Below are 22,149 nucleotides of genomic sequence, written 5' to 3'. Positions count from 1 at the left end.
CAGAGGCGTCATTGGTCTGCGATCTAGCATGTCTTCTCTACTCCTGTCCGGCTAAATGATTGAGAAAATGAGCGTCAGGCCCCGCTGTATGCTTCGAGAGGAAGCTCTTTCATGCTCTCATAGATCATTGAGACTCTCTCACCGGGGAGCCGGACTAGAGGCCCAAGCATGGTCCAAATGTTCTAATCATTAGGCGGTTGGCAAACTCGCAAACATCCACTGTACCTTTTTTTTTTTGATGATCCGTAAGTGCAAACTGAACGTTGCTCTCCCCGAGACGAAGGCGTGTTGAGATGGCTAATATCAAGTTCAGTAGTCGATGTGCATTTAGCAAATATTTTAACGAGGTTGTGGCTAGGAGCTTAATGCGTGGACTCAAGACCCGGCAGCAGAGCGACTAATGCAGAGTCGAAATCAGTAGCCGAAGTAAGGAGGCTACCTTCTGGTGGTCTGAGGCCCCTATGGTTAATAGAAACGTACCACCAGTTCTGGCAAGCAAAACGTTAACTAGTCAACACTTCATGTGCTCGAAGTAATCAAGTTTTGGGGGCAAACTCATCCACATGCTGCTAGATGGAATGTCGAATATTGCCTCACAGCGTAGCTCTTTATCTTGAATATCCAGGACACACTTATTTGCTCCATGAGACTCAGGAGGAAGGAGTGACATTGGCCGACTCGTTATAATGAGCTTTACAGTCTTATTCTATCCTACCAACGTAGAACTCTCAATCGCCTCTCTGATTGTACCCAGGCGGACTCCATCATTCTTGCTGAAACGATACTGACTAAACGTCCAACAAGATCTTCAAAAAGGCACAATTACTTCCACCACGAGGTGTACCGAGAAATTTCAACTACTAAAGGTGGAGTCGAATACCGCCATTGCGCTTTTGATCGAAGTGCGCAGACCCTCGTGCCTGGTAACAAATATGGGTTGCTAAAAAAGAAACATGGTGAAGAGACACTCACTTCCTTTGCTCTGGCGTCTCAGATGCTGGATGATCGGGAGTTCTTGACTAAGGGTTCGTAACTGGCCCGCTTCTTCTCTCAGGTTGTTCAGCGAACTGACCAAAGCTCGCGCGAAATCGGGCAAGGTTGCGATCGACAAGTTTGCACGAGCTTCGAAGCATATCCAAACGTTTATACGCGACACTCAGGGACAAATGCGGGTGATATGTCTTCGCGCCATATACCACCACTGGCAGGATGTGTCCATATGGTCTAAGGGTTCCATTGATGGCGTGTATATGGGGCTCACAGGATCAACGACAACCCTGCCCTGCATGGATTGTACTTGGCTATAGTACTGGCTGTAACAGAAGAAGCAAAAGCATTATTTAGTGACAGGTTCGGATGCTTTCCTTTGGATGCTTCTGCTTGAAATCGGAAGTTTCCGTGCTTCCCCTGTGCGGTCGATCTTTTCACACTCGCGTACAAGAGAAGTACCGGGATTTCTTTTTTGGCCAACCCTGGCCAACCCTGGCCAACCCTGAAGACCCTACAGCCATGACGTTCACTGGCTCAAAATGCGTCGGCATTGCTCTCGGTGACTGCAAAGAGCCCAAGCTGCCCAGTGGCTTGGATTCTGCTGCTCTTGGTGCCGATGCATAGTTCAATGCGCAAGGCTGCAAGCGCTGAACCTTACGTATGCTCCTGCGATAGGACTATCCGGCGCAGACACGACTTTCTTCGTCGTTAAGTATACAAGTGTAGGTGGACCAATGGACCCAGGACATGGTGAATGTAGAGCGAGTTACTTTTTTCTAGAGCGGCATCCATGGCCTGCCTCTTTGACGATGTTGTTTCGTCGCACCAGAGGCAGGAGTGTACCTGGACACTTTTCCTTCTTCAGCCGAAGCAGCGAATGAATGGCTCCGACCACCCACCGTGCCCCCGGGCGAGGGCCACAGACAGGCCAATGGTGCCTAGAGGCGTGTCTTGATGGCGAAACCATTCGTGTTGGACTGCCGGTAGTGTGGACTTAGCTCTGCGTAGAGTTTGCCAGAAACGTCTGAACTTGCGCAGGTACGTACCTACGTATGTACCTTAGGTGCCCAGATCCCCAAGTGTGCAGGTGCTACCGGTACCTGAAGGGCGCCCGCCCTCTGCCGGCCACCCACCAGGGACGGGCCCCACCTTTTCCCGGCCGCCGGGGCCCCGCCCGGCATCATTCGATGTCCCGAAACCAGGAGTTGTTACACATGTGCTTCGAGCCTGGTCCGCACCCTTGCCCCTGCCCACTTGCATCACCACACCTCCATCGCCAAACGCCCTTCCCCGTGGCGTGCCTGCCTGCTCACCAAGAGACCTCCTCAGTCCGTCCTCCGCGCTGGTCTGCCTGCCTACCTGCTGCACTGAACCCCACAAGGGGATGCTGCTAGCCATGTAGGGAACATGTCTACTGCGTAGCTGACTGACGGACGGGGAGACCGGCGACCTGGCCGGGCCACCGACAGGGAGCAGAGCCAGGCATGTATGTGTGGACGCGAGACGGTAGACGGCACGACTGGCTGACGCCCCAGCGGGCACACACACCCTGGACCTCGTCGTCACGAAACCACGGCCCAGACTATCGAGCCCAGGGCCCTGCCCTGCTTGGCAGGAGCAGACCAGCCCCAGACTCTTCACGACTACTCCCCTCCTCCACCCATTACTCAGACCAGACCGGCCAGCCGGTGTCTTCACACCTGCTCTTTTCGTTTGCCGCTGGGTTGGTTTCCTTGTCCAACCATTTCGTTTCGTCTCGTGAGCGACGCTACCTTTCCCTTCTTCACCCCATCTGCTGGCTCAGACTTCTTGCCGTCCTTCTTGTGTTGCAAGCACGTCTGGGTCTGGTACCTCGATCGCTGCTTTTCGCTTCTTGTCCGCTGCTCTTGCTGGTCGAGCTTTTCCAAATACCCGCCTTCGCCCGGTGCGCGCTCACGTCTTTCTCGCATCCAACCCGATTTCGCCAACAGACAATCGACGACTAGATGGTCCGACAGTAAAGACGACCAACGTCTCGGCTCGGCGCCAGTGTCCCGCCCTGCTTCATTCGAGCGCGTCTTGTCCAGGACTCAAACATCAAAATGAGTGGCATCCCCGGCTACAATGGCGAGAATGGTTTCTACATCATGCCAAACGGCGCCCAAGCCGGCTTGCCGATAAACATGACGAACCAAATGGTCCTCACAAACTCGACTCTGAGCGTCATCAACGAGTTCAAGCTTCTCGCCGCCAAGTCTATGCGACAATCGACCATCATCTTGTCGGCATTCAATGGCGCAGCGGGCCTTATCGTCATCATCGGCATCCTTGTACACTGCTACATGGCGGCGGCCAGGAGGAGAGAAGTGATGGCTCCCAAGTGAGTCCGAGATTCCCGAGCGTGGCCAGGGACGTTTTGTCGCAAGCCCGGTATGCTGACTTGGAACAGGATTGCTGTGCTGCACTGCATTCGAGGGCCAGAGCTCTACCCATTCGTCCTCTCCATCAGCATCATATGCCAAGCAGTCATGCTCGCAGTCGTTCAGGCGCAGGGGCTCAACGGCGTCTACCTGGCGCAGAAGTGCCCCGAACTGTCTGGTGTGGTATGGTTGGGTGAGTGCACGAATACAAGGCCCTGCTCCAAAGCGATATTCTAACCCTCTCTCCTAGCTTGGTTCATCGTCCCGTACACCCAGATGGTGCTGGGCCTCGAAGCGGCCGGCCGTGCTGTAAGAAGTTCCAACTTCAGGCCAAAGGGAAAGTTCGCTGCCTTGAAGTGCATCGTCTTGATCCTCGTCCTTGTTGTCGGCACAGGCAGTGTATCAGTCATCCTCCCAGCTCAGCCAATCTGCTTTGCTTCCATGCCCTGGTTTATTGCGAGGTGGGCAGTGGGAGCGTTTGTGATCCTCACAACTGTTACCGTCGTTCTAGCCATCTCGGCTGTGACCCTCTTTCGTCAACTTTCGAGACATCTCCTTATTGAAAACGACCAACGCATCGAAGGATCGCGCATGGTGTACTTCCTCGCTCTTGGAGCTGTTTCCAATGTGAGTGTTGGCCGCACGGTTATCTTCCAGCATGTTTACTAACGAAAGATGGCTAGGCTTTTATGATTCCATTCTTTTTCAACCTGACCTTTGGCTCAGCGGCTCAGACGGAACCTGGCAACACCCTCGCCATGGTCGTCATGGTTGTTGTCAATCTCTCGGGCGTGCTCAATGGAGCCCTTTACCTCTTCCTCCGACGCGGCAGTCTTGCGACTATCAGCCCCCGAGGCCACCGATTTGTGGATGTCGATGACCAGATCTACAAAATTCAAGCGCGATCACCCCAGCAAGTCGATTTCAACGACCACCTGAAGCAGCCTGTACCCGGCTTCGCCAACATGAGGTGGATGGAGAGCTCGGATAGCTTGAACAGTATCAAGAAGGCCCCACTTCCCACCTCTGACAACCCGCCCGCGACATACATCGTAGCACCAGTACACAATGCTCAGCCCGCGGCTGTGGCTGCCCAGACCACGGCTCCAGTATCCTACGTTGTCCCCCCGAAAGAGCCGGAGCTAGTCCAGCAACAGCAGTCGGTTGCATATCCCACCTATCCTTCGAACAGGATCGAGAGCACACAGTCGTTCGGCCTGCTCCCTTCCACGACCTATGACCCGAACCAGGAACAGGCGGTGGTGTCTCCCGTGACACCAGGCTTCGACTTCCTGCGACCGCCGCCAAGTGTTATCGGCCATCGCCGTGCGTCATCATTAGCTTCGTCGGCGACCGTGAGGATAGGCCTCCGCATATCCAACGTGGACGACATGCGAGCCATCGCCGACCGCCAGACAAGGGACTCGGCAGTAGCGGAGCAATTTGCTATGCCTGCCATGCCAACAAACAGTGCTATGCGCCCTAGCCCATTGGCATCTTCGCGAGATGCGAACCGAAGCTCCGCCGCCACCAACACCGACAAGGTGCTGCCTCCTGTTCCCGTGGTAGTGAGCCCTACACGCAAGCCTGCCAGTCCGACAAAGACAGTCAGCCCTCGTGGAGTTGGTTTCAACCTGCCACGGCGAGGACCTTCTCCTGTCGAGGAGACAGCTGTGCCGGCACCCTTGCGTGTTCGGGGCGGCTCAGAAAGCCGATCGCTGACCAGTGCCTGGATCTGAGAGCGGCAGGTGTCTTTTTGCCTTTGAACATTTCTTTCGTCACGTGCCGGCCTTTCAGCACTGTACTAGCGGATTTCTTTTGTGGTAAAATCAGCGAGTGAAGAGAGCTGGTGGGCTACTCGCTTCGCGTGTATATGGACGTCCTCCTAGTGGAACTTTCATTGTGTACAGATCATGGCCTTTGAGGGAGTCCTTGTTTGCCTGGCCTGGCCGTCCCGGTTTCACTTTTATGGCAAGTCCCCGCGAGGACTTTGGGAGCGCACGTGTAGACAGAGAATCGTTGTCATTCATCCTTTTTACTTCTCTCTTGTTACTCATCTCTTTCCATGTGCAGTAACTTCCCCTTCCATAGTAGGGACATGTATGTAGCAGCACACAGCCGCCCAGAGAATACCCTGGTAGGGGGCTCCGGGGTTGTGGCTGTATGAGGAACTGAGCACGGCGCAGTGAATAATGGAGGAGTCACAGGGGATCTGATAGGACGTAGTAATTCATTATCATGTCACGAACCATATTCCACTGACCCAAAAATGCATGCGCTCAAGGGGCAAGCGCGAGATAGACACCCATGACGACCTTGGCAGATTGAAGAAAAGAGATATGTCTGATGGACCAAGCCAAGCCTTACACACACACACACACAAGGGGCTGGACCACACCCCGTGTAGGCAGTTGCACAATCAGACAGAAAGGACGGGAACCGGGGAATCAGATGAACCCTTCCTCTCCACCACCACCACCACCACCTCCTCCTACTCCTCCTTCATATCAGACCTTCAAATGACCATATTTCCCATCCGACAAGATTTGCACACATGCATACATGCATGCAGCATGAGCAGGCATGTTCCCAGCTGAAATGGAGGGGTTGGAGGGGGAAAGGAGGGATGAAAGGGAACCACCCACACAAGAGAATGTCTCGTGCAAAGCCACGAAATGTGACGAGGCGGGCGACACTTGGGACGAGGAGCCGAGACACGTTGGACTTGGCCTATCTCTCTCCCTCTCTCTCTCTATCTTCCTCCCCCCCCCCCCCCCCTAAAGTGAGTAGTATCAGTCGCCACTGTTTCAACACTTTTTTCGTCATATCAGCCCTAGCTGGTCATGGATTTGGGGGGAAAGTGGGCGGCGCGACGACGACGCGGTGGGAACCTGAAACTGGAAAGGCCAAGAACAGTACGAACCGGGGGGAGGAGGGCGGGATAAGACTTGGCTGACGGGCTTTTTGAAGATAGTCCACGCCTTGTAGGGTGCGGCCCCTGGTACACTTGAGCAGCAGTCCGATACGGCCGAGAGTCCTTGGTCGACTTTGCTATGGTGATGATGACGATGATGAAGGAGAAGATAATGATGATGATGGGTAACTGTGCTGCTTGCTTGCTTGCTACCGTTAAACGAATATAGCACGAGATATTTACCTCGTCCACCATGTAGTGGCCATGCGGGAAGGCGGGAGGGAAGGCCAGGTTGGACAGAGAATGCCATGACTTGCAGCTGGTATCTGCATCCTACAGGGGTTCATGGCCAATTTGGGATCCAAGTCGGGAGTGGCTCTTTCCGTGCGGGCCAGAAGACGGTGCTGTACTGGTGGTGGTGGCTGGATCGATCTACGTAACGCCTCTTCTTTGCTTGCCATGGGCCTCCCACCTCCCACCACCATGGTCTGGTCATGGTGGGTTCGCCTGTGCCCCCTCCTCCCTCTCCCCGCTGATGCCTCAGTGCTGACAAACACCGGCTGATGCTCCGCGAGAGTGCGTGCGTGGGAGCTAATGCAGCTGAATCGCGGGTACCTGAAGATGGAACTGCAGAACCAGCCCCGCCAGCCACGTGTTTCGGGGCGGACAAGGGTCCTCCCGAGACCTTATCCACTCCTTCTTCTTCTGAGCCTTTGGCCCATTCCTCCCTCCCTCCACCCTGCTCCTTGATCATCTTGATAATCACCATGGAGGAGGGCATACTGCGAACCAGCGAGAGATAGGGCACTCCTCTTTTTCTCAACGGGCGAGGCTGCAGTCCCGCATGATAATGAGGGCTTGTGTCACTGGGCGGCGGGAGGTGGCGCGGGTGGCGCGCGCAAACCTTCATCGACGACGACGACAGACGACGACATAAAAGGACCCTTAGGGGGGAAAACTTGGCAGGCCACACACTCTATCTGAACCAAGGCCCCCGCCCTCTCTCCCCCTTTCAAGGTCCAGCTCACTCACGAAAAGCACAGATTATTGTATAATTATGATGATTAGATGGACAAGTGAAAAGGAGGCACAGCACGGCACGCAACGTCCTTGCAACTGCCGGCTTTGTCCTTGAGCAATTCTTGGCGCTGGGGCCATCATGAATAATCATCATCTCGTGGCGGGAGACAACACGCAACGCACACATCCCATCAGAAAGCGTCGAGGGGTCGAGGGGAACACTGTGATATGACATCCAGGGCCATGCTCAACGTCGTCTTCTGGTTTAGAAACTACACCATACGACATCCGGGGAAAACCTCGCATTCCCTCGTTCCTGGTTGCAGGGTTATCGCGGCGACAGGAGGTCATCTCACAGTGCTGCTGCTGCGTCTGTCTGGCCAGTCTCGGGTGCTTTGTCTTGTTCATCTTTGGACCTCGTGCGCAGTGGACTGCTCAACTCACTACAGACCTAGGAATGTCTGCGTGTTGTGAGGAAAAGTCAAAAGGGACACTCTCTGGCCATAATGAAGCAAAGACCACCACCACCACCACCCATATCGCCCCAGCAAAGCACTCAGTTCCAGAAAACCAAGAACATAGACTCTCCTCCCGCATAATCATTGGGTTCATCCTACCTAATCCCAGACAAACTAACCATCACTGCCCCCGCGCGCCCCTCAGCTGAACTGACCAGACGAAAACTCCCCGCCACCGACCCAACCCAACTTACACCGCCGCCGTCGGCGCCAGCGCCAGGGACAGAGAGAGGGGTAATGAACGAGAACGCATCATAGCACAGCAATGCTAATGTTCTTCCAGAAAAGGCTTAATTACCTGGAAACTCCCCGAAAGTGACGAGATGGGGGGGAGGGGCGGGAGCTCCTGTTCATGCCGTCATGCCACCGTCCACGCCATGTTGGGTCGTCTGATTTAAAAACCGCCGGAAACTTTCTTTTTTTCTTGCTCTCCCGTGTCTCGAGTATAGACAAAAAGTGTTTTGTGTGTATGTGTGTGTGGATAAAGAAACGTAGCTGGCAGTGCAGGACAAGAGACGGGATAGTTAGGGAACACACACACAGACACACAGCACACAGCACACAGCACCACACGCATTAAAACAAAAAGCCAAGAGTTTTGGGGTCAACTTTGGGACACAACCTCAGACGAATCCACTGCCCCACACACACACACATACCTATCCGTTTCTGTCTCTCTCTCTTGCGCGCGCAGACTGCTGAGCAATATATTCGGAACAGAACGACCACTGCGGGTCTGTGCGACACACACACACACACACACACACACCTCGCGCAGGTCGCTTCCATGGGGGGGGGGGGGAGACAGTCTTGGAAGTGTTATCATCGATACTGACGCCTACACAATGAGGGAGAGAGGGCCGTGCAAACATGCAATAGAGTGTGTCGCTTGCCAAAGTCTTGAATCTGTCCAATGGTTGACAGATTCACCACGTTGACTGCGACAAAACACACCAAACAACAGTTTTGCGCAGCACAAAGCTTCCCGAACAAGAAGACGCCGCCAATCCATTGTGACAAAGGTCTTGTTTATTCCAGACGATCATGCGTCCTCGCACAAGGTAGATACAGTCAAACAAGCATGAAGTCGTGGCTGTGAGCGCTCAGCCCTGGACTTTGAGCAATGCAATCCGATCACAGGTGACCAGTCACTGCTGGGTCGTGGTCGAAAGCCTCGCCGCTCGCTACGGTGGCATGATTATGCAGTATCAACATCGACATCACCTGGACCCAAACTCGCTCACCATCCTGCCATACCTCCAGCCTGTTGCTCCCAGTCTCCATTGACACTCTCACCTGGCATCTCATCCCAGTCAAGCTTATCCAGCTCGCGCTTGAAAAAGTCCTGCTCTTCCCTCAGGGCCTCGCGGACCTCGACCGCCATCTGATCCGGGTACCGCCTGACATTGAACCAGTGCGTCAGACTACGGAGGGCCTGCTCGAGTGGCAATGCCTCCTCAACCTCTGCGTCAACATCGCTGCCCGCCAGCCACTCGTCTCGGAGCTCGGGGCGGCAGTGCAGGTACACCGCGGTGATGACACGCATGTTGCTCTGTCGCCATTTTCTGCCGCAGTAAGGTACCTGGTTCTTGAAGAGCTTGAGCGTGTAGAGTCGCAGTTCTGGTTGGGGTATCTTTAATGATTTTCTTATAATGTTGGACGACTTGTACTGCACCAATAGCAAATTGCGGTGCGCCTTGTTCTTGCAAATCTTTTGCATGATGCGCAGGTAGTTGATGAGTGAGAAGAAGTTCCGCCGGGAGAAGTCGGTGATGGGCTCCTTCGGAAGCGGGTTGATTGGGTAGCCCAGCTCATCGACTTCTGGACGCATGGCAAGCTGGTTGTCCTGCCTCTGCGAGGCATCTGGCAAGGGAACCATTTCTGCTGCCGTCCTTGTTGGGGATCTTCGTCGTCTGATCGGCGGAGGTGCTGCATCGTCCTCACTGTCGTCGTCTAGTCCGTCGATCTCCGTGGGCTCAACCAGCATGCGATCGCCAGGGAATGCTCGGGAGTTGCAGAAGTGGAAGAAGCTATCGCAATTAGCGCCGCACGCATTAGAAACCGGCGTTCGGTACAAACTTACCTGTGCTCCAGGCGATCGGTCTTGCTGTCGACAACCTGCTGCACATCCTGGTGCGCGAACAGCTTCAGCACCAGTGGCAAGTAATTAGAATCGAGGAGTAGCTGAGTGAGATATTCGAACTTCAGGACATCTAAAAGGGTGTGTCAGTGGAAATTGGGCTCGGCAAGAGTGACTATGGGATATGAGAGACGCACGAGATATCTTTAGCCATTTCAGCAGCAAGAGTATGATTCCTGTCGTGGCTTTCGACTCAATTTCTCGCGCCCGTATGCTGTCGAGGTCCTCCAGCGATGAAAGCTCGTGGTAATCGCCATTACCAGTCCCGTTAATGCCTACGCCATTATCGTGCAGCCGGTTCGGCATGGGGCCACCATTGACGCGACCATTCGCACCAGGAACACCTGGATGTTGCTGGCCATTGGGAGGAGAAAGGCAGGCAGTGACATGGTTCAGGACGCCCTTCATGAGCACTATGATCATAGACTGAAGTTGTGGTAACGTCGACTCCTGTAATGAAGCTGGTGAGCAGGCTAACACTGACGTCCAGGACAAATGAGTTTGGAGACTTACGTAGAACATCTCAACAGTCTGTAAACGCTGCTTGAATCGTTCATCCAGGTTGGGATCAGGGCCAAAGTCAATCTCCTTCTGCTGTTCCTCCCTTCTCCTCTGCTCGATCGCTTCAAGGAGTTTGTCGTCGTCCACCTCATCCTCGACCTCAAGCGCATCCAGATCCAAAGCATCTATGTCGTCATATGATGTATCCCATCCTCTTTCGAACTTGAGAAATTTCTCGCGCTCCTCCCAGAGCTGCCGTGTGGCTCGAGTCATCCTGACACGTCTTGAGAAAAGCTCTCCGGCCTCAAGCACAGATGCCGGCACGTCGCTGCCCTCCCACTTGCGTCCAACAAGAAGCTCCTGGAGGCCGGCGCCGCCTTTACCGCCAGCGCTGTTGCTCGTCGCATCGAGCGGCGGGTACATGAACGGAAAGTTCTGGTTGGTCTGGTAGTTCTGCTTCTTACCGCCTTTGCCACCAGCAGCTGGGGAGGGTGGAGGCGATGGTGCCGGCGTAGCGATATGAACTGGTTGGTGCAAAATGGATGCCCCTCCGGTCTGCGATCCGGGAGGTGCAGGTATGATACCATTTGATCCGTTGTCTCGTGTGGGGTGGTTTCGGAGGTGAGGCAGCAATGAACTGTTGTCTGCTTCCAGAGGTATCGGTGGTCGCGGTGGTACATACGATGGATATTTTGACGTGATCTCTTGTCGGAAGACATGGTAGTCCAGGGGCGAAGCCATAATTAGGTCCTTGTCCTTGTTGTCTGCCTTCTCCTTGAGGGCACGCTTGGCCTCTTCGATATCTTCAGTGCCGCCGAACACGAGCAGAATGGATTTCCACGTTAAAAGCAGAGTCTGTAGAAGAGGTCAGAAACGCAGCTCGGCCACCACCTAGCAGCACTGTATGACTGACCTGTGTGATCGGCAGTGATGGCGCTTCCTGCCACCTGATCTTGGCACATACCCCGACCATATACGTTGCGATACTTGGCTCCAAAGACACTACGCCCATTGTTAGTCGCGTGGGAGAACTCTGCTAGACAACTCAACTTACCGAGTGTGTCGGCCACCATTTCCATCTCTTCGCGATCGTTAATCGTCTCTTGTACACACATGTAAATGATTGTCATCAGGTTCATCAGCACATCCTGAGCCTCTTGCGCCACGTTTGGCGGTTGTATTCGTAGAGGCTCATCGACCCTAGCACGGGTATAGTCAGGATCAAATTTGATACTGGAACTTGTCGAACAGGAAACATACCAGATAGCAGCAACGGCAGTCTGAAAGGCTTCCCACACCACAGGCAAGCCCCCAGCCTCGTGCAGGATCTGCACGCCAGACTTGATGGCGGCAAGCTGACCTTGGGACGCCACGCTTCGAAGCCTGGATTTGTCGCCCGTGGGAGAGCGCGCTGTCTCCGACCATCTCCCGAGAACGATGTACAGCACGCGAGCGATGGCTTGAGCACGAGCCGCGGTGCTCGGAGATGAGTTGACAGCTGCGAGAAGTCCTCTGACATATTGCAGGCGTAATTCTGGGGCCGCCTCTTCCCATGTCACCTCGTCGTACTTGGCACTGATCTCATCGTCCCAATTCGATTCGAAATCTTTTTGCGCAGCGTCTAGCCGCATCCATTGCCTCAGTTGATACTGAAACCACTCGTCGATTTCTTCCGCGTGCGGTCCTGTGTCTGTGTACTCGAAGTCGTAGGCAGCGGTCTCGGTTCGTGGCAGCTCAGAGACTAGCCGTCTGAGCTGAGCGAGGGAGAGTGAGTCGGCAGGCTGGCCGGCTGATGGTTGCGTTTGTGTCCCAGGCGTACCTGTCGTCGCCTGGTCGCGCTGTAGGGAAGGTCGTGAGGCAGAAGATTGGGGCGGCCCAGGTTGAGACCCTTCTGCAATGGGTGTGGCCTCGATGCCCGTGCCGGCGCCGGCGCTGGGACCGACATCGGCTATGCCATTGTCTATGGCATCGTTTGGGCAGGTGGGCGCGGCACTGGAGGTCTCTGCTCCGTCGGGAGCGGCCTTGGACGGCCAGAGCGAGTTCATGTTGTCTTCATCGACGGGGCGGCGGGGTGTCGCAGGAGCTACGAGAGCATTATCGATAGCGGTATCGACTGGGCTTTGATGCTGCAGACGAAAAGATAGCGTGTCAAGTACGATGGCTTGGTGCGTGGCGATGGCGAAGCCGGGGCTGGCGAGTATGCTCGGTACGTGGTTGTCGGCAGAGAGCGTGGGATGCCCAGAGGTGAAGCTATTCGCCAACAGCAAGGCTGCAGGTGGTGAAGTGGGATGGCGGTGCCCAGCTCCAACATGGTGCAGATTGGCAGGGGTCGTGTTGCGCGGAGCGGTCTGCCGCGCTGAGGGCGCTAAAGACCTGCGCTAGAGATGTGCAGTAGGCGCGGCTCTGCTTCATTCTCCAGGTCGCGACCTACATATACCTTGCCTTACACATCGGTACTTTATGGATCGGCTGATTGCGCTAGTAGACACGAGAGTAAATGCTGAATAGGACAATTCCACTTAGGGTATTCACAGGAGATCACCTTCCAGACAAGTACGTCCGCCCAAATGGTGGCTGTGGCCATACCTTGATCTGTATGCAGAAGCCCTATCTCAGCATTCAATCAGACGCAACACTCTTTCCGTTCTCCTCATCGTCGGAATCTCCCTCACCACCGGCGTCTACACCCTCCTTCTTCTGCCCTTTAGCCTTGGCCCGTCTCTTTAACTTCTTCTGTCGATTGAGCCTCTTCTTCTTCTCGAGCAGATGTTGTTCCCTATCCACAGCCTGCTGCTTAGCCACAACCTCCTTTTCCTTCTTCGCCTTCTCCCGTGTCCGCAGGATGATTCGCCGCTTCTTGCCCGGCCGCGTCCTGCGGCCTGTCCTGGGCTGGTTCCCAGCCACCGTCCCCATCAGCTTCTCCTTGCCGTCCTTGGTCTTCTTCGTGGTGATTGTGATGGTTGTGACTTTCCAGGGCTTCTCGATCCCCCACCTGCTCCGTCCAGCGTCTGCGAGGAGGTACTCGTGGCTGACTGCGGCCGCTCTATACCTCTCGCGGTCATCCGGCGAGGGCTCAGCTGCGATGTAGTATGACGCCGGCCTCCTGCTCACCACAAACCCTCCGCCGTCGCCAGCCGCGTCGGCGGCATCGTCCTGTTTCTCGAGCACCACCTTGTGCGCAGCGGGATCCTCACCGCTGAACAGCCGGAACGCAAACTCGACTGGCTCGTCGTCGTCTTCATCCTGCTCTCCACGCTGCCGGTCGCCATCGCTCATAGTCTCGTCTTCGTGGTGATCATCATCATCATCGTCATCATCACTACCGGCTTCGTGCGATTGTTGTTGCCGTGGTTGCCGCCCTCGCTTCCGCTCGGCTTCTGCGGCTCCGCCTGAAGCTGGCCCTGGTACCGAGAAGTCCACGTCCAGGAGGTCCGCGAGCTGGGCATTCAACTTGCTGCGCAGGGCCGCATCCATCTCCACGTCCCTCGCCCCATCCTCGCCGTCACTGCTGCCGCCGGCAGATGACTCGTACAGGTCCTCCCGACGCACCCTTTGGAGGTGGGGAGAACAAAAGCGATCAGCTCCAAGTACGAATCCTCGACTGCGTCTATAAAGATCAGCTGGGTTTTACTTACCGCTTGGCGTCCGGGATCTCAAACATGCTTTTACGAGCACACACGCGTGCACGCGCGCCTGTTGTATCGATAGGGTTCCCCGATTGTCCAGAATGCTCCGGGCTCTTGCGCCACCACCGACGTCGTAGTACCACGGTATCACTTGTCCCAGGCTCTGTTGGGAGATCTTGGAGGCTGGGTCGGGGGTGGAATGGAACAGGACGAACACGAGCCAACCGTGTCGTTGAATGTGTACCTGCTGGGAATCACTCCAATGTATCAATCATGAGGTCAAGATCAAGCAAGCAAGCATGGAGACGATGGAGGCTCCACAGGAAACGCATCGTCTATTTTTCCAGTGGAGCTCGCCAAGTTGCACGCACGCTCCTGTCCTCTTCCGAATGTGGGGCAGAACAGACGGCACAGGCGCACAAGCAAGCTGCCATCTTAGTAAGACTCCAGAGCTTTCGAACACCACCAGCCTCACGACTGCCAATCCGCGGATCATGGTGAATTCTGATACAAGGGCATGACTGGATCCCTCACGAACTGTACATAAATACATGCACAAAAGAAGCGCGGCACAAGGATGGTCTCGATGGTTGTCGTTATTCTACTGTTCTTCATTGACTCATTCTTCTGTATATGTGCACCAGCCTACAGGACCCAGCACCGCACCGTACCATGCATGGACAAACCCAACACTCCACCGATCATATCTCGACAACAACAATAACTAGATGACGACAAGACCGACTCCAAGGATGCACTTCTGATGAAGAAGAACCCAGTAAAAAAGATCCAAAAAAAAATGGGAACACCTCCATTGTAATGAAAAGACGAGTGCCAACAACTCCCGCTCCAAAATTGCACCCGCTCCTCCTGCATGGGACCACCAACCTTGTCCGTTCGATGATTTAAAAGGAGAAAAAAAGAAGAAGAGCCCGAGCCTGTGGGGAGAATTATTCGATATGTACGTGGTGCGGGCGATGATCATGTTGTCGAGATCGTTGTTACTTTCGCCAGTGTCTCGATCCAGAACCCTCCAGATGACCAACTTTAACAATTACGGTAGGGGTATATTCCGAATGCGCGACGGTCCCAATAGCGATAAAGAGGCTCGCGAACCATTTTAATGAGTGGGACTCCATGAGTAGTTGTGCATGCCGGCACTGTAGTGACTACTGCTGGCGTGGTCGTTCTTGTTTTGTGCAGACGTACTGGACTTGTATGGATCGGCGGTGAATCCATAGGGTCTTGCCGCTTCGCTCAAGACATTGGTGTACGAAGAAACAGTTGTGTTGTTTGCTTCGCCGGCAGATGTCGTCCATGTGGCAGTGGGGGGATAGAAGTCCCTGCTTGGAGGATGGGGGACAGCTGGGCTGGGCGTGTGCGAGTTGTCGGTAGATCCGTAAGACTCGGCGGCGGCGCTGCCGGTGCTGACTTGGACATAAGATGAAGGGCCGAAGCGATACTCGGAGCTGCTGTCGTTGTTCAGTGCACCACTGCTGTGTATGCTGTGTACGGATTGTTGATTTGGATGCCGAGGGCTCTTGGCTGGTCGGGAGCTCGAATCAACGTACCGCGGCACATTTAGGCCGTGGTCTGAGCCGCTCAGAGCCGTCGTAGCTATCGAAAGCGGAGGCGGTGCCGAAGTAGCGTGGGTGTAATTGTATGCTGCTCTCATGGTCGTGTGAGGCTGTTGCTGCGAATTGTGATCGCTAGCAGCCATGTTCAAACCGACTGGCTGCAAGGGTGATTGCAAAGGAAGCTCCTGCTGTTCTGCAGAGTATGCGGGCGCAGCCGAGAGAGGTAGTTTGTGGTAAGAGTCCGCGGACGACGTCGGGTAGGCCGTGCTTGCCGGCACCGGTCCTTGTGATAGTGGCAAGTGACTGGAGGGGTTCCAGCTGGGATAGGAGCTAACATTGTCTGTTAGATTCTGCTGGCCCGAGGAAGCTCCCGATCTATGACTTCGAATGTTACTTACTTTGATCTCATATTCATAGGGCTTCCAGGAAGCTTTGAGGCGTTGAATGTGAAGGCTGTGCGAGGTAGTTCAAGGTTCAAGCCTCGCGCTTTCGGATCTTGTGGCTTCAGCGGCAGAGGACCGGCGACGATGCCAATGCCTGACTCGACCAACGCTTGTCCTCGAGAGCCCGCACTCGATCCTAATAGTGGAATCTCCTTTCTGGCTTGAAAGTTGCGCGGACTACGACCGCGAACTACAATAGGGGCTGTGTGCGACTCCGTGAGCACGGCCTTGGTCCCATTGGCTAGGGTCCCGACCACCTTCAGGTGCAGCACGAAATGTTGCTGGAGCTCCTTCCTTCGTCCATTATTCGCGGTTGCACTACAGTTCATTGTTAGAGGCATGGTTCATTTCCTGTCTGAGCCTGGCACGAAGCCTTGTTGGCACAACTTACATGCGAAACTGTAGTCGTCGCCAACCAATTGGATACATCGCCAACTCGCCTTCGATCTCCTGGCCCTCGTCCGAGAAGGGAATAAGGGGAAGAGGCGGCGGTTCCTGGTCTGAGGATTGAGGTAGATCCTGAGAGTTTGGTGGCGGGGTTTTCCAAGGAATAACAATCAGTCGGACGGGGTTGCCATCGACAGACTCTATCGCCGAGATGGTGACCTCGGTGCTGGTGACTGCGACAGTCTCGCCACTTTCGGCCAAGATCACGGACAACTGGCCTCTCGGGGTGACTAGAGAGCCGCTGATCTGAAACAGATTCCTCCGATAGCATGTCAACTCGGGCTGCAGCATCGACCCTTCGCCTGTGGAAGCAGGCATCTCTGAGAGAAAGAACATGCCGTGCAGTTGCGCCGACAACTCGAGTTGTTGCATTCTTCCGTGCTGGTCCACGATGGTATGCTTGTCTTGCACTTTGCGGAAGGACAAGAGTTTTTGGTCGTGGTTGACTGTCAATTTGGAGCCGTCGTCTCTGAGGTCCTGAACGATTTCCTGGTACGCTGGCTGGTCGACATGATCATAGGGGCGTTTCAAGTTGTGATAGCCGTGCTGCGGGGCCAATGTATGCTGTGGTTGCTGTTGTCTCGCATAGGTGTCGTGCTCTTCTGGCTGATATCTCGAGTAGGGATAGGAGTGGTCTATCGAGCCCTGATGGGCTCTCGAGCGGCCAACATGTTGGGATGGGTTGGACGATGGATGCGTCAACAAATTGTCTACGGCGCTTGGAAAACGAGCTGATAAAGGAACAGAGGCACCGTAGTTGGACCAGAGGCCACCTTGGGTGGACTCTGGCTTCAACTCTGCCATGGTCGCCGTCAAAACTGCCGTGGCTGACATGGAGCAACTCTGTCGCAGGGTTTCGTGTGTCGATGGTCAGGTTGCGACTCGAACCTCGAGGTGCCTTTCGTAAGCGATTCGCTTCTGGTGCTGCACTCCAACTGCAAGAAGTCCCGTCGCACTTGTGAGGTATCGCTTGCGCGTTCCAGCTGTGTTGCACCAAGTCGCTGGGGAATGCTCAAGCTGTTGGATGGTTCGTGATGGTACAGGCAGAGGGCAGGACACTCGTAAAGAATGCGCGGCAAACGCAAGTACTTGTATATACGCACGTGAAGCGAGCTTGTGTGGCCAGTCAGAGGGAGAAGTGCTTGCCAGGATCAGTGCTGCTCGATCCCTGCAGGAATGGGGGGAAACACAATGAACGAGTATGGCACCGAAGATCCTGGCCATAAGTGAGCGAGCCTGGCCAAGTACCGCTGGCAGGTGCCCAGTGATACTGGTCTTGTTATGATATGCGCCGCCGAACTAGGAAGTGGCCGGAGTGGAGGTCCTTTGGACAGGAGGGGATACCTAGCATTCAGAAGTTCCATCAATCCACAAGCTCAACTATTACAATCCCTGTTTCGTAGGCTAAAGTGTAGCTCTTGGAATTGCGAGAGCTCGGTAAGACGAGCCTAGCCTTGCACGAGGCCACTGCTCAGTCGCTGAGCCGAATGAGGGCAATCTCGCCATTAGCACAGGCGCTCGCTTCTTGTTGGTATAACACTCTGGTGACAGTGATGAATGCCAGCAGTGAGGATCTGGGGGGTTCAAGGGCGCCGTTGCACACCATGGGCTGCCCGTGGGCAACCTTCTTCATCTGCCGGCTCATCATCAGACCCTGGTCTACCCGTATGCATATCCATCAGAACAGGCTTTGGGGGGGTGGCAGTCGAATGGAGCGGGGAACAAAAAGGTCACGGCCTTGAACTTTTGGCAGGGTCTTCATGGCAAAGGCCCCTCTCTGTGGCCTTCTGCGGGCAGTGCGGGTAAAACGACGCGAAAGGCAGGTCGACCAGAGGTTGTTTAGACACACGGGGGTCAGCAACAGGGGGTGGACTTTATGGAGTAGCTGCTGGTAAAATCCACTCGGAAACTTGTCCTTGCTGTGCCCCTTACGGTGTGGTGTATGTTTAGCGCCCTGGCCCCCAACAGGGTTCTTTGTCCTTTGTCCTGTCGGCTTGTGGGAGACTTTCTACTACATAGCCCGTGATTGTGTCGACCGGTAAGTCGAAGGGAAGGTCTGGCGGGCCATACAACACGGAGGCGCCTGCGAATCCTCTCTGTCGCGCTGCATGCAACGACGCTAAGAGAGATCAAGTGCCGAGCCAATACACTCACGAGCATTTCGTCCACCCCACCCTCCTTGGACAGTCCCCTCCCGGGCGTTGGACTGGATTTGCGATTCCCGTCGTCGCTTCAAGCATGATCGTGATAAGATGATTAGGGGTTGGCTCTTCAAGCTATCCTCTGGGCAAATTAGCTCGAAGAATGGGGATTTAGATTAGAGCCCTGCAGCGCGACCGAACGCAGCGCGCATAGCTGTGTGCGACCTGCGCACGTACAACATGCGCTACCCGTCGGAGATTTACTTGCTTTGTGGGAAGGGATGCCCGGCACAGAGACTATGCATAAAGTCACAACGGAGAGGCCAGCAACGGCCACCTACGCATTGTACAGACATCGCCGCACGTGAAGGACAATTTCAGTCGATCGACGACGCTCATGCGTAACTAGGACAATCCTGCACAGAGCATTAGTTGAGGAAGCGGAACCCGAGGGTCCATCGGATAGGCATGCTGATCCGAGGTTGGACAATTGAGAAACGTTTGGCCTAAGTCGGGACCGGGGTCGCCTGAGCCGGTCACATCTGGCTCGGGAGTCATCGTCGAGACAATCGCATTGTTGCTCCCGCTGTGCTAATTCGGCCTAGGCGGGCAGGCTCCTGGGTGAGCGGGAGATCGCTTAACTCCATCCTAGCCTCGCCTGGCGTCGCGCCGCTGTCAGCGCAAGGAGCGCGCAGTGTGTCGAGGTGCCTCAAGGATGCACCGGGCTGCTGCTGCATCAATCAGTCGACGCACCATGGTTGCCTCTGAGGACGACTTGCCTAATTTGGGGCAAGTGTCTTGGCGGCCAGGTCCACCGTCAGACGATCCTTGTCCATGAATCGCCAAGTCGACGAAGCCGTTGAGGTGCCTCGGGCAGGGGTTGTTCTGGAGCATCTGGTCGCGCGGGCGGCAGAGGTGGTGGTTGCCGCCCTCCGGAGTGCCCCTAGGGCGGGCGGTAGTGTTGATAAGCCCAGGGCGGACGAGTACCGCCCGGGCTGCGAGGCATGCCCTGGGGGACACGAGACCAATGGCACCGTGGCGTGACATTCAAGCCAAGTACCGGCGCGCGAATGGGCAAAGTGCCGGTCTGGCGTGGATGCGGGAGGATGGCGTGGAGACTGCCGTTGAAGGTGAGGGCGAGCGCGAAGGCGAGGGTTCCTGCCCCTCGAGCCGCGATTGCCTCTGAAGAATTCCAAGGATGCAGCGGCGTCGAGTCAAGGGAGGTACCTCGTACCCCGGGAGCTCCAGTCCTCCCGCCTGAGGTCCCGCACACACGCACAGGCAGGATCAACCAGTCTCACTCTCTGAGCTGACTAACTGTCTTTCACACAGGGCCGAGCAACGACGACAACAACCACATCTGAGACATTGTGGTTCTCCTCAGAGCCATCGCACAGCTCTGTCACCTCAAGCGCTGGCGTCAGGCTGCCATGTGACTGACCACCGCCAGCCACCCTGAACAAACCTACGAGCTGCAGCTTCACGCCTGTCACGCGAGGGGGGCATGCCTCTATGGCTTGTTCGGTCTCCATAGGCCATGGCTCACCACACTCGGCATTCGCGTAGCCCAGCTGTCTACTCTCCCATCGCTGGCCACCGTCTTGCCAGGCAAGAGTGAAGCTGCTTGAGAGCCGGCGAGCTTCAGGCGCCACTCAACGTCTAATGCTCATCAGGGTACATGGATCTCCCTGCCAGGTTGTCGGACCGGACAATTTTGAGATCGCCCTCCAAGGCCGCCAGTGCAACTCTGCTCTGAAGATCAACAACCAGGAGCCCTGCGCGGCTCCCTCGGCGCCTGGCCAAGTTGGGCTCCAACTGTCCAGGTGGCCATCCTGGTGCGGCCAACAGCCGGCCACCCATGCCTCAGGTGCTGCTGCTCAGAAGACGCAAATCCGTTGATTTGTACGGCAGTCACAACACCCCCGGCTCATGATCTCCACACTCCTGGCAGGGGCTCATCACACCATACTCCGTATAGAAGCGCCGCCCGAAGGCAATTTGACTTGATTGGCTTCTTCCTGCCCTCCTGGTCGCTGTTGAATAAGCACCCCCAGCAGGCCCCAGCACCAGGGCCGAGAACCCGTTGGATGAGCCCCACGGTACCAATGGCTCACGAGGCACATCTTTCAGCAACAAGAGACTCTTAGAGATGGGGAAGGACTCTCTACGTTTCATAAAGTGGCCGCCCTGCCGTTGACTTTGCTGTCGCATCACGAAGTTTAGGTTCGACAGAGTCAAGACATTAAAGCATCGATCATGACTGAAACGTGCAAAAAGCTACACTGCCCGGCTCGATGAAGGAGTGGCAACGACGCATATTCAAACCACAAGATGGCGAGGAGCTGGGCATTCAGCAAGGCCAGGCTTCTTCAGCAAAACCATCGCCATATCTGAATGTTTAGGACGGATGGCAAGAGCGCCACGTATTTCGCTCAATCATCTCAATGATGTCGTGATCAGGCCATTCACAACCCTGTCAGGTCTAGTTGCAGCCGGGAACTTTTGTGAGATCGGGGCACAAGGTCCCGCGACTTACCCGTGGCTCCTAAGCTACCTCCACAGCCAGGCTCGCCAGGGCTCTCGGCGGCGGCCGTGGGCTCTTACTTGGCTTCCCATACTTCCAGCGAGACGCGAGCTGTTTGCCTTTTTGGCTCTGTGCAATGCGAGTGGAAACGCAGCGTAGTAGGCAACAATTCAGACGGGTTTGCAAAAGCATCACTTGCGACAGAACCTCGTTGCTCACAAGCTGCCACCACCCCAGGAAACGATGGCCCGCAAATATCGACAGCCTCTCTCTTTGGGAGACAGCAACGTCACGAGGTTCTTCCTGGCCTAGAACTTTTTACACAGCACTTACTAATGAGATGCATCGGCGGCGCAGGGCTGCCGTCTCTACGTATCGAAGTCACAGGAACGTCTTCCCACTTCCCCAGCCTTTCAACGCCTGCCAGGTGCGGGTTACCACCCTCCGATCACGATCCCTGTCGCTGGTCTGGTGCTTGCCCTTGTCGCAAAAACGAATTGAGCAGTCGCTACAGATAGTGGTCTTGTCTTATCCTGCCGATATGCTGCTATCAAGCTGCCGTCTTTTGAGCTTCCCAATTAGCAACAACATCTCACGCAGTCATGCTTACTGCACGTAGCATGTTTGGACAGATTTCAGGCCGAAGATTAACTGCTCTCACATGTCTGAAACTGATCCCCCATGAGAGTCGTCAGTAATCAACCCTGACCTGTCGCCGCATCATCGAAAGCTCTGGGTGAGTCCAGTCATGCTGGTCATATTTACCCGCCACGGAGGCCCAACTTTACGTTATGTTGCAGCACAGATGAGAGGCTCACACACTCAATAAGATCATCATGAAGGATGACTTTCAGCACACCGCTCAGCAACATAACCACGTGTGACGGCAGCAACGACATTGGCATCTCG

At 55.2% G+C, this 22,149-nt stretch overlaps 6 protein-coding genes across 6 annotated transcripts; 1 reads left to right on the top strand and 5 right to left on the bottom strand.

Moving 5' to 3' along the window:
• Positions 1-1,716: 1,716 nt before the first annotated feature.
• B0I36DRAFT_430278 (uncharacterized protein) lies at positions 1,717-2,388 on the bottom strand (the record flags this gene model as incomplete). The annotated part of the gene is made up of 2 exons (XM_046162531.1): positions 1,717-2,036; positions 2,124-2,388. 2 exons carry the CDS (start codon positions 2,386-2,388, stop codon positions 1,852-1,854), a joined length of 450 nt encoding a protein of 149 aa, XP_046013764.1. The 3' UTR covers positions 1,717-1,851.
• Positions 2,389-3,071: 683 nt separating this feature from the next.
• Positions 3,072-5,128, top strand: B0I36DRAFT_361671 (uncharacterized protein; the record flags this gene model as incomplete). The annotated part of the gene is made up of 4 exons (XM_046158515.1): positions 3,072-3,349; positions 3,419-3,582; positions 3,640-4,016; positions 4,073-5,128. The coding sequence occupies 4 exons, from the start codon at positions 3,072-3,074 to the stop codon at positions 5,126-5,128; spliced, it is 1,875 nt and encodes a 624-aa protein (XP_046013763.1).
• A 3,579-nt stretch (positions 5,129-8,707) lies between these two features.
• On the bottom strand, positions 8,708-12,733 carry B0I36DRAFT_265960 (uncharacterized protein). Its single transcript, XM_046151206.1, has 7 exons — positions 11,743-12,733; positions 11,537-11,682; positions 11,396-11,484; positions 10,495-11,337; positions 10,119-10,431; positions 9,925-10,054; positions 8,708-9,871 (listed from the first exon to the last, which is right to left on the bottom strand). The coding sequence occupies exons 1-7, from the start codon at positions 12,525-12,527 to the stop codon at positions 9,082-9,084; spliced, it is 3,096 nt and encodes a 1,031-aa protein (XP_046013762.1). The 5' UTR covers positions 12,528-12,733; the 3' UTR covers positions 8,708-9,081.
• Positions 12,734-12,879: 146 nt separating this feature from the next.
• Positions 12,880-14,430, bottom strand: B0I36DRAFT_382898 (uncharacterized protein). Its single transcript, XM_046160938.1, has 2 exons — positions 14,118-14,430; positions 12,880-14,032 (listed from the first exon to the last, which is right to left on the bottom strand). The coding sequence occupies exons 1-2, from the start codon at positions 14,141-14,143 to the stop codon at positions 13,102-13,104; spliced, it is 957 nt and encodes a 318-aa protein (XP_046013761.1). The 5' UTR covers positions 14,144-14,430; the 3' UTR covers positions 12,880-13,101.
• Positions 14,431-15,228: 798 nt separating this feature from the next.
• Positions 15,229-17,379, bottom strand: B0I36DRAFT_361668 (NDT80/PhoG like DNA-binding family protein; the record flags this gene model as incomplete). The annotated part of the gene is made up of 3 exons (XM_046158514.1): positions 15,229-16,015; positions 16,084-16,446; positions 16,520-17,379. 3 exons carry the CDS (start codon positions 17,377-17,379, stop codon positions 15,229-15,231), a joined length of 2,010 nt encoding a protein of 669 aa, XP_046013760.1.
• A 1,882-nt stretch (positions 17,380-19,261) lies between these two features.
• On the bottom strand, positions 19,262-19,817 carry B0I36DRAFT_320360 (uncharacterized protein). Its single transcript, XM_046153545.1, has 2 exons — positions 19,470-19,817; positions 19,262-19,374 (listed from the first exon to the last, which is right to left on the bottom strand). The coding sequence occupies exons 1-2, from the start codon at positions 19,761-19,763 to the stop codon at positions 19,354-19,356; spliced, it is 315 nt and encodes a 104-aa protein (XP_046013759.1). The 5' UTR covers positions 19,764-19,817; the 3' UTR covers positions 19,262-19,353.
• Between the last annotated feature and the right edge of the window lie 2,332 nt (positions 19,818-22,149).

Source organism: Microdochium trichocladiopsis (genome assembly GCF_020744255.1).
Source record: "Microdochium trichocladiopsis strain MPI-CAGE-CH-0230 chromosome Unknown B0I36scaffold_4, whole genome shotgun sequence".
Taxonomy (NCBI): Eukaryota; Fungi; Ascomycota; class Sordariomycetes; order Xylariales; family Microdochiaceae; genus Microdochium; species Microdochium trichocladiopsis.
This window is presented reverse-complemented; position numbering and strand designations above follow the sequence as displayed.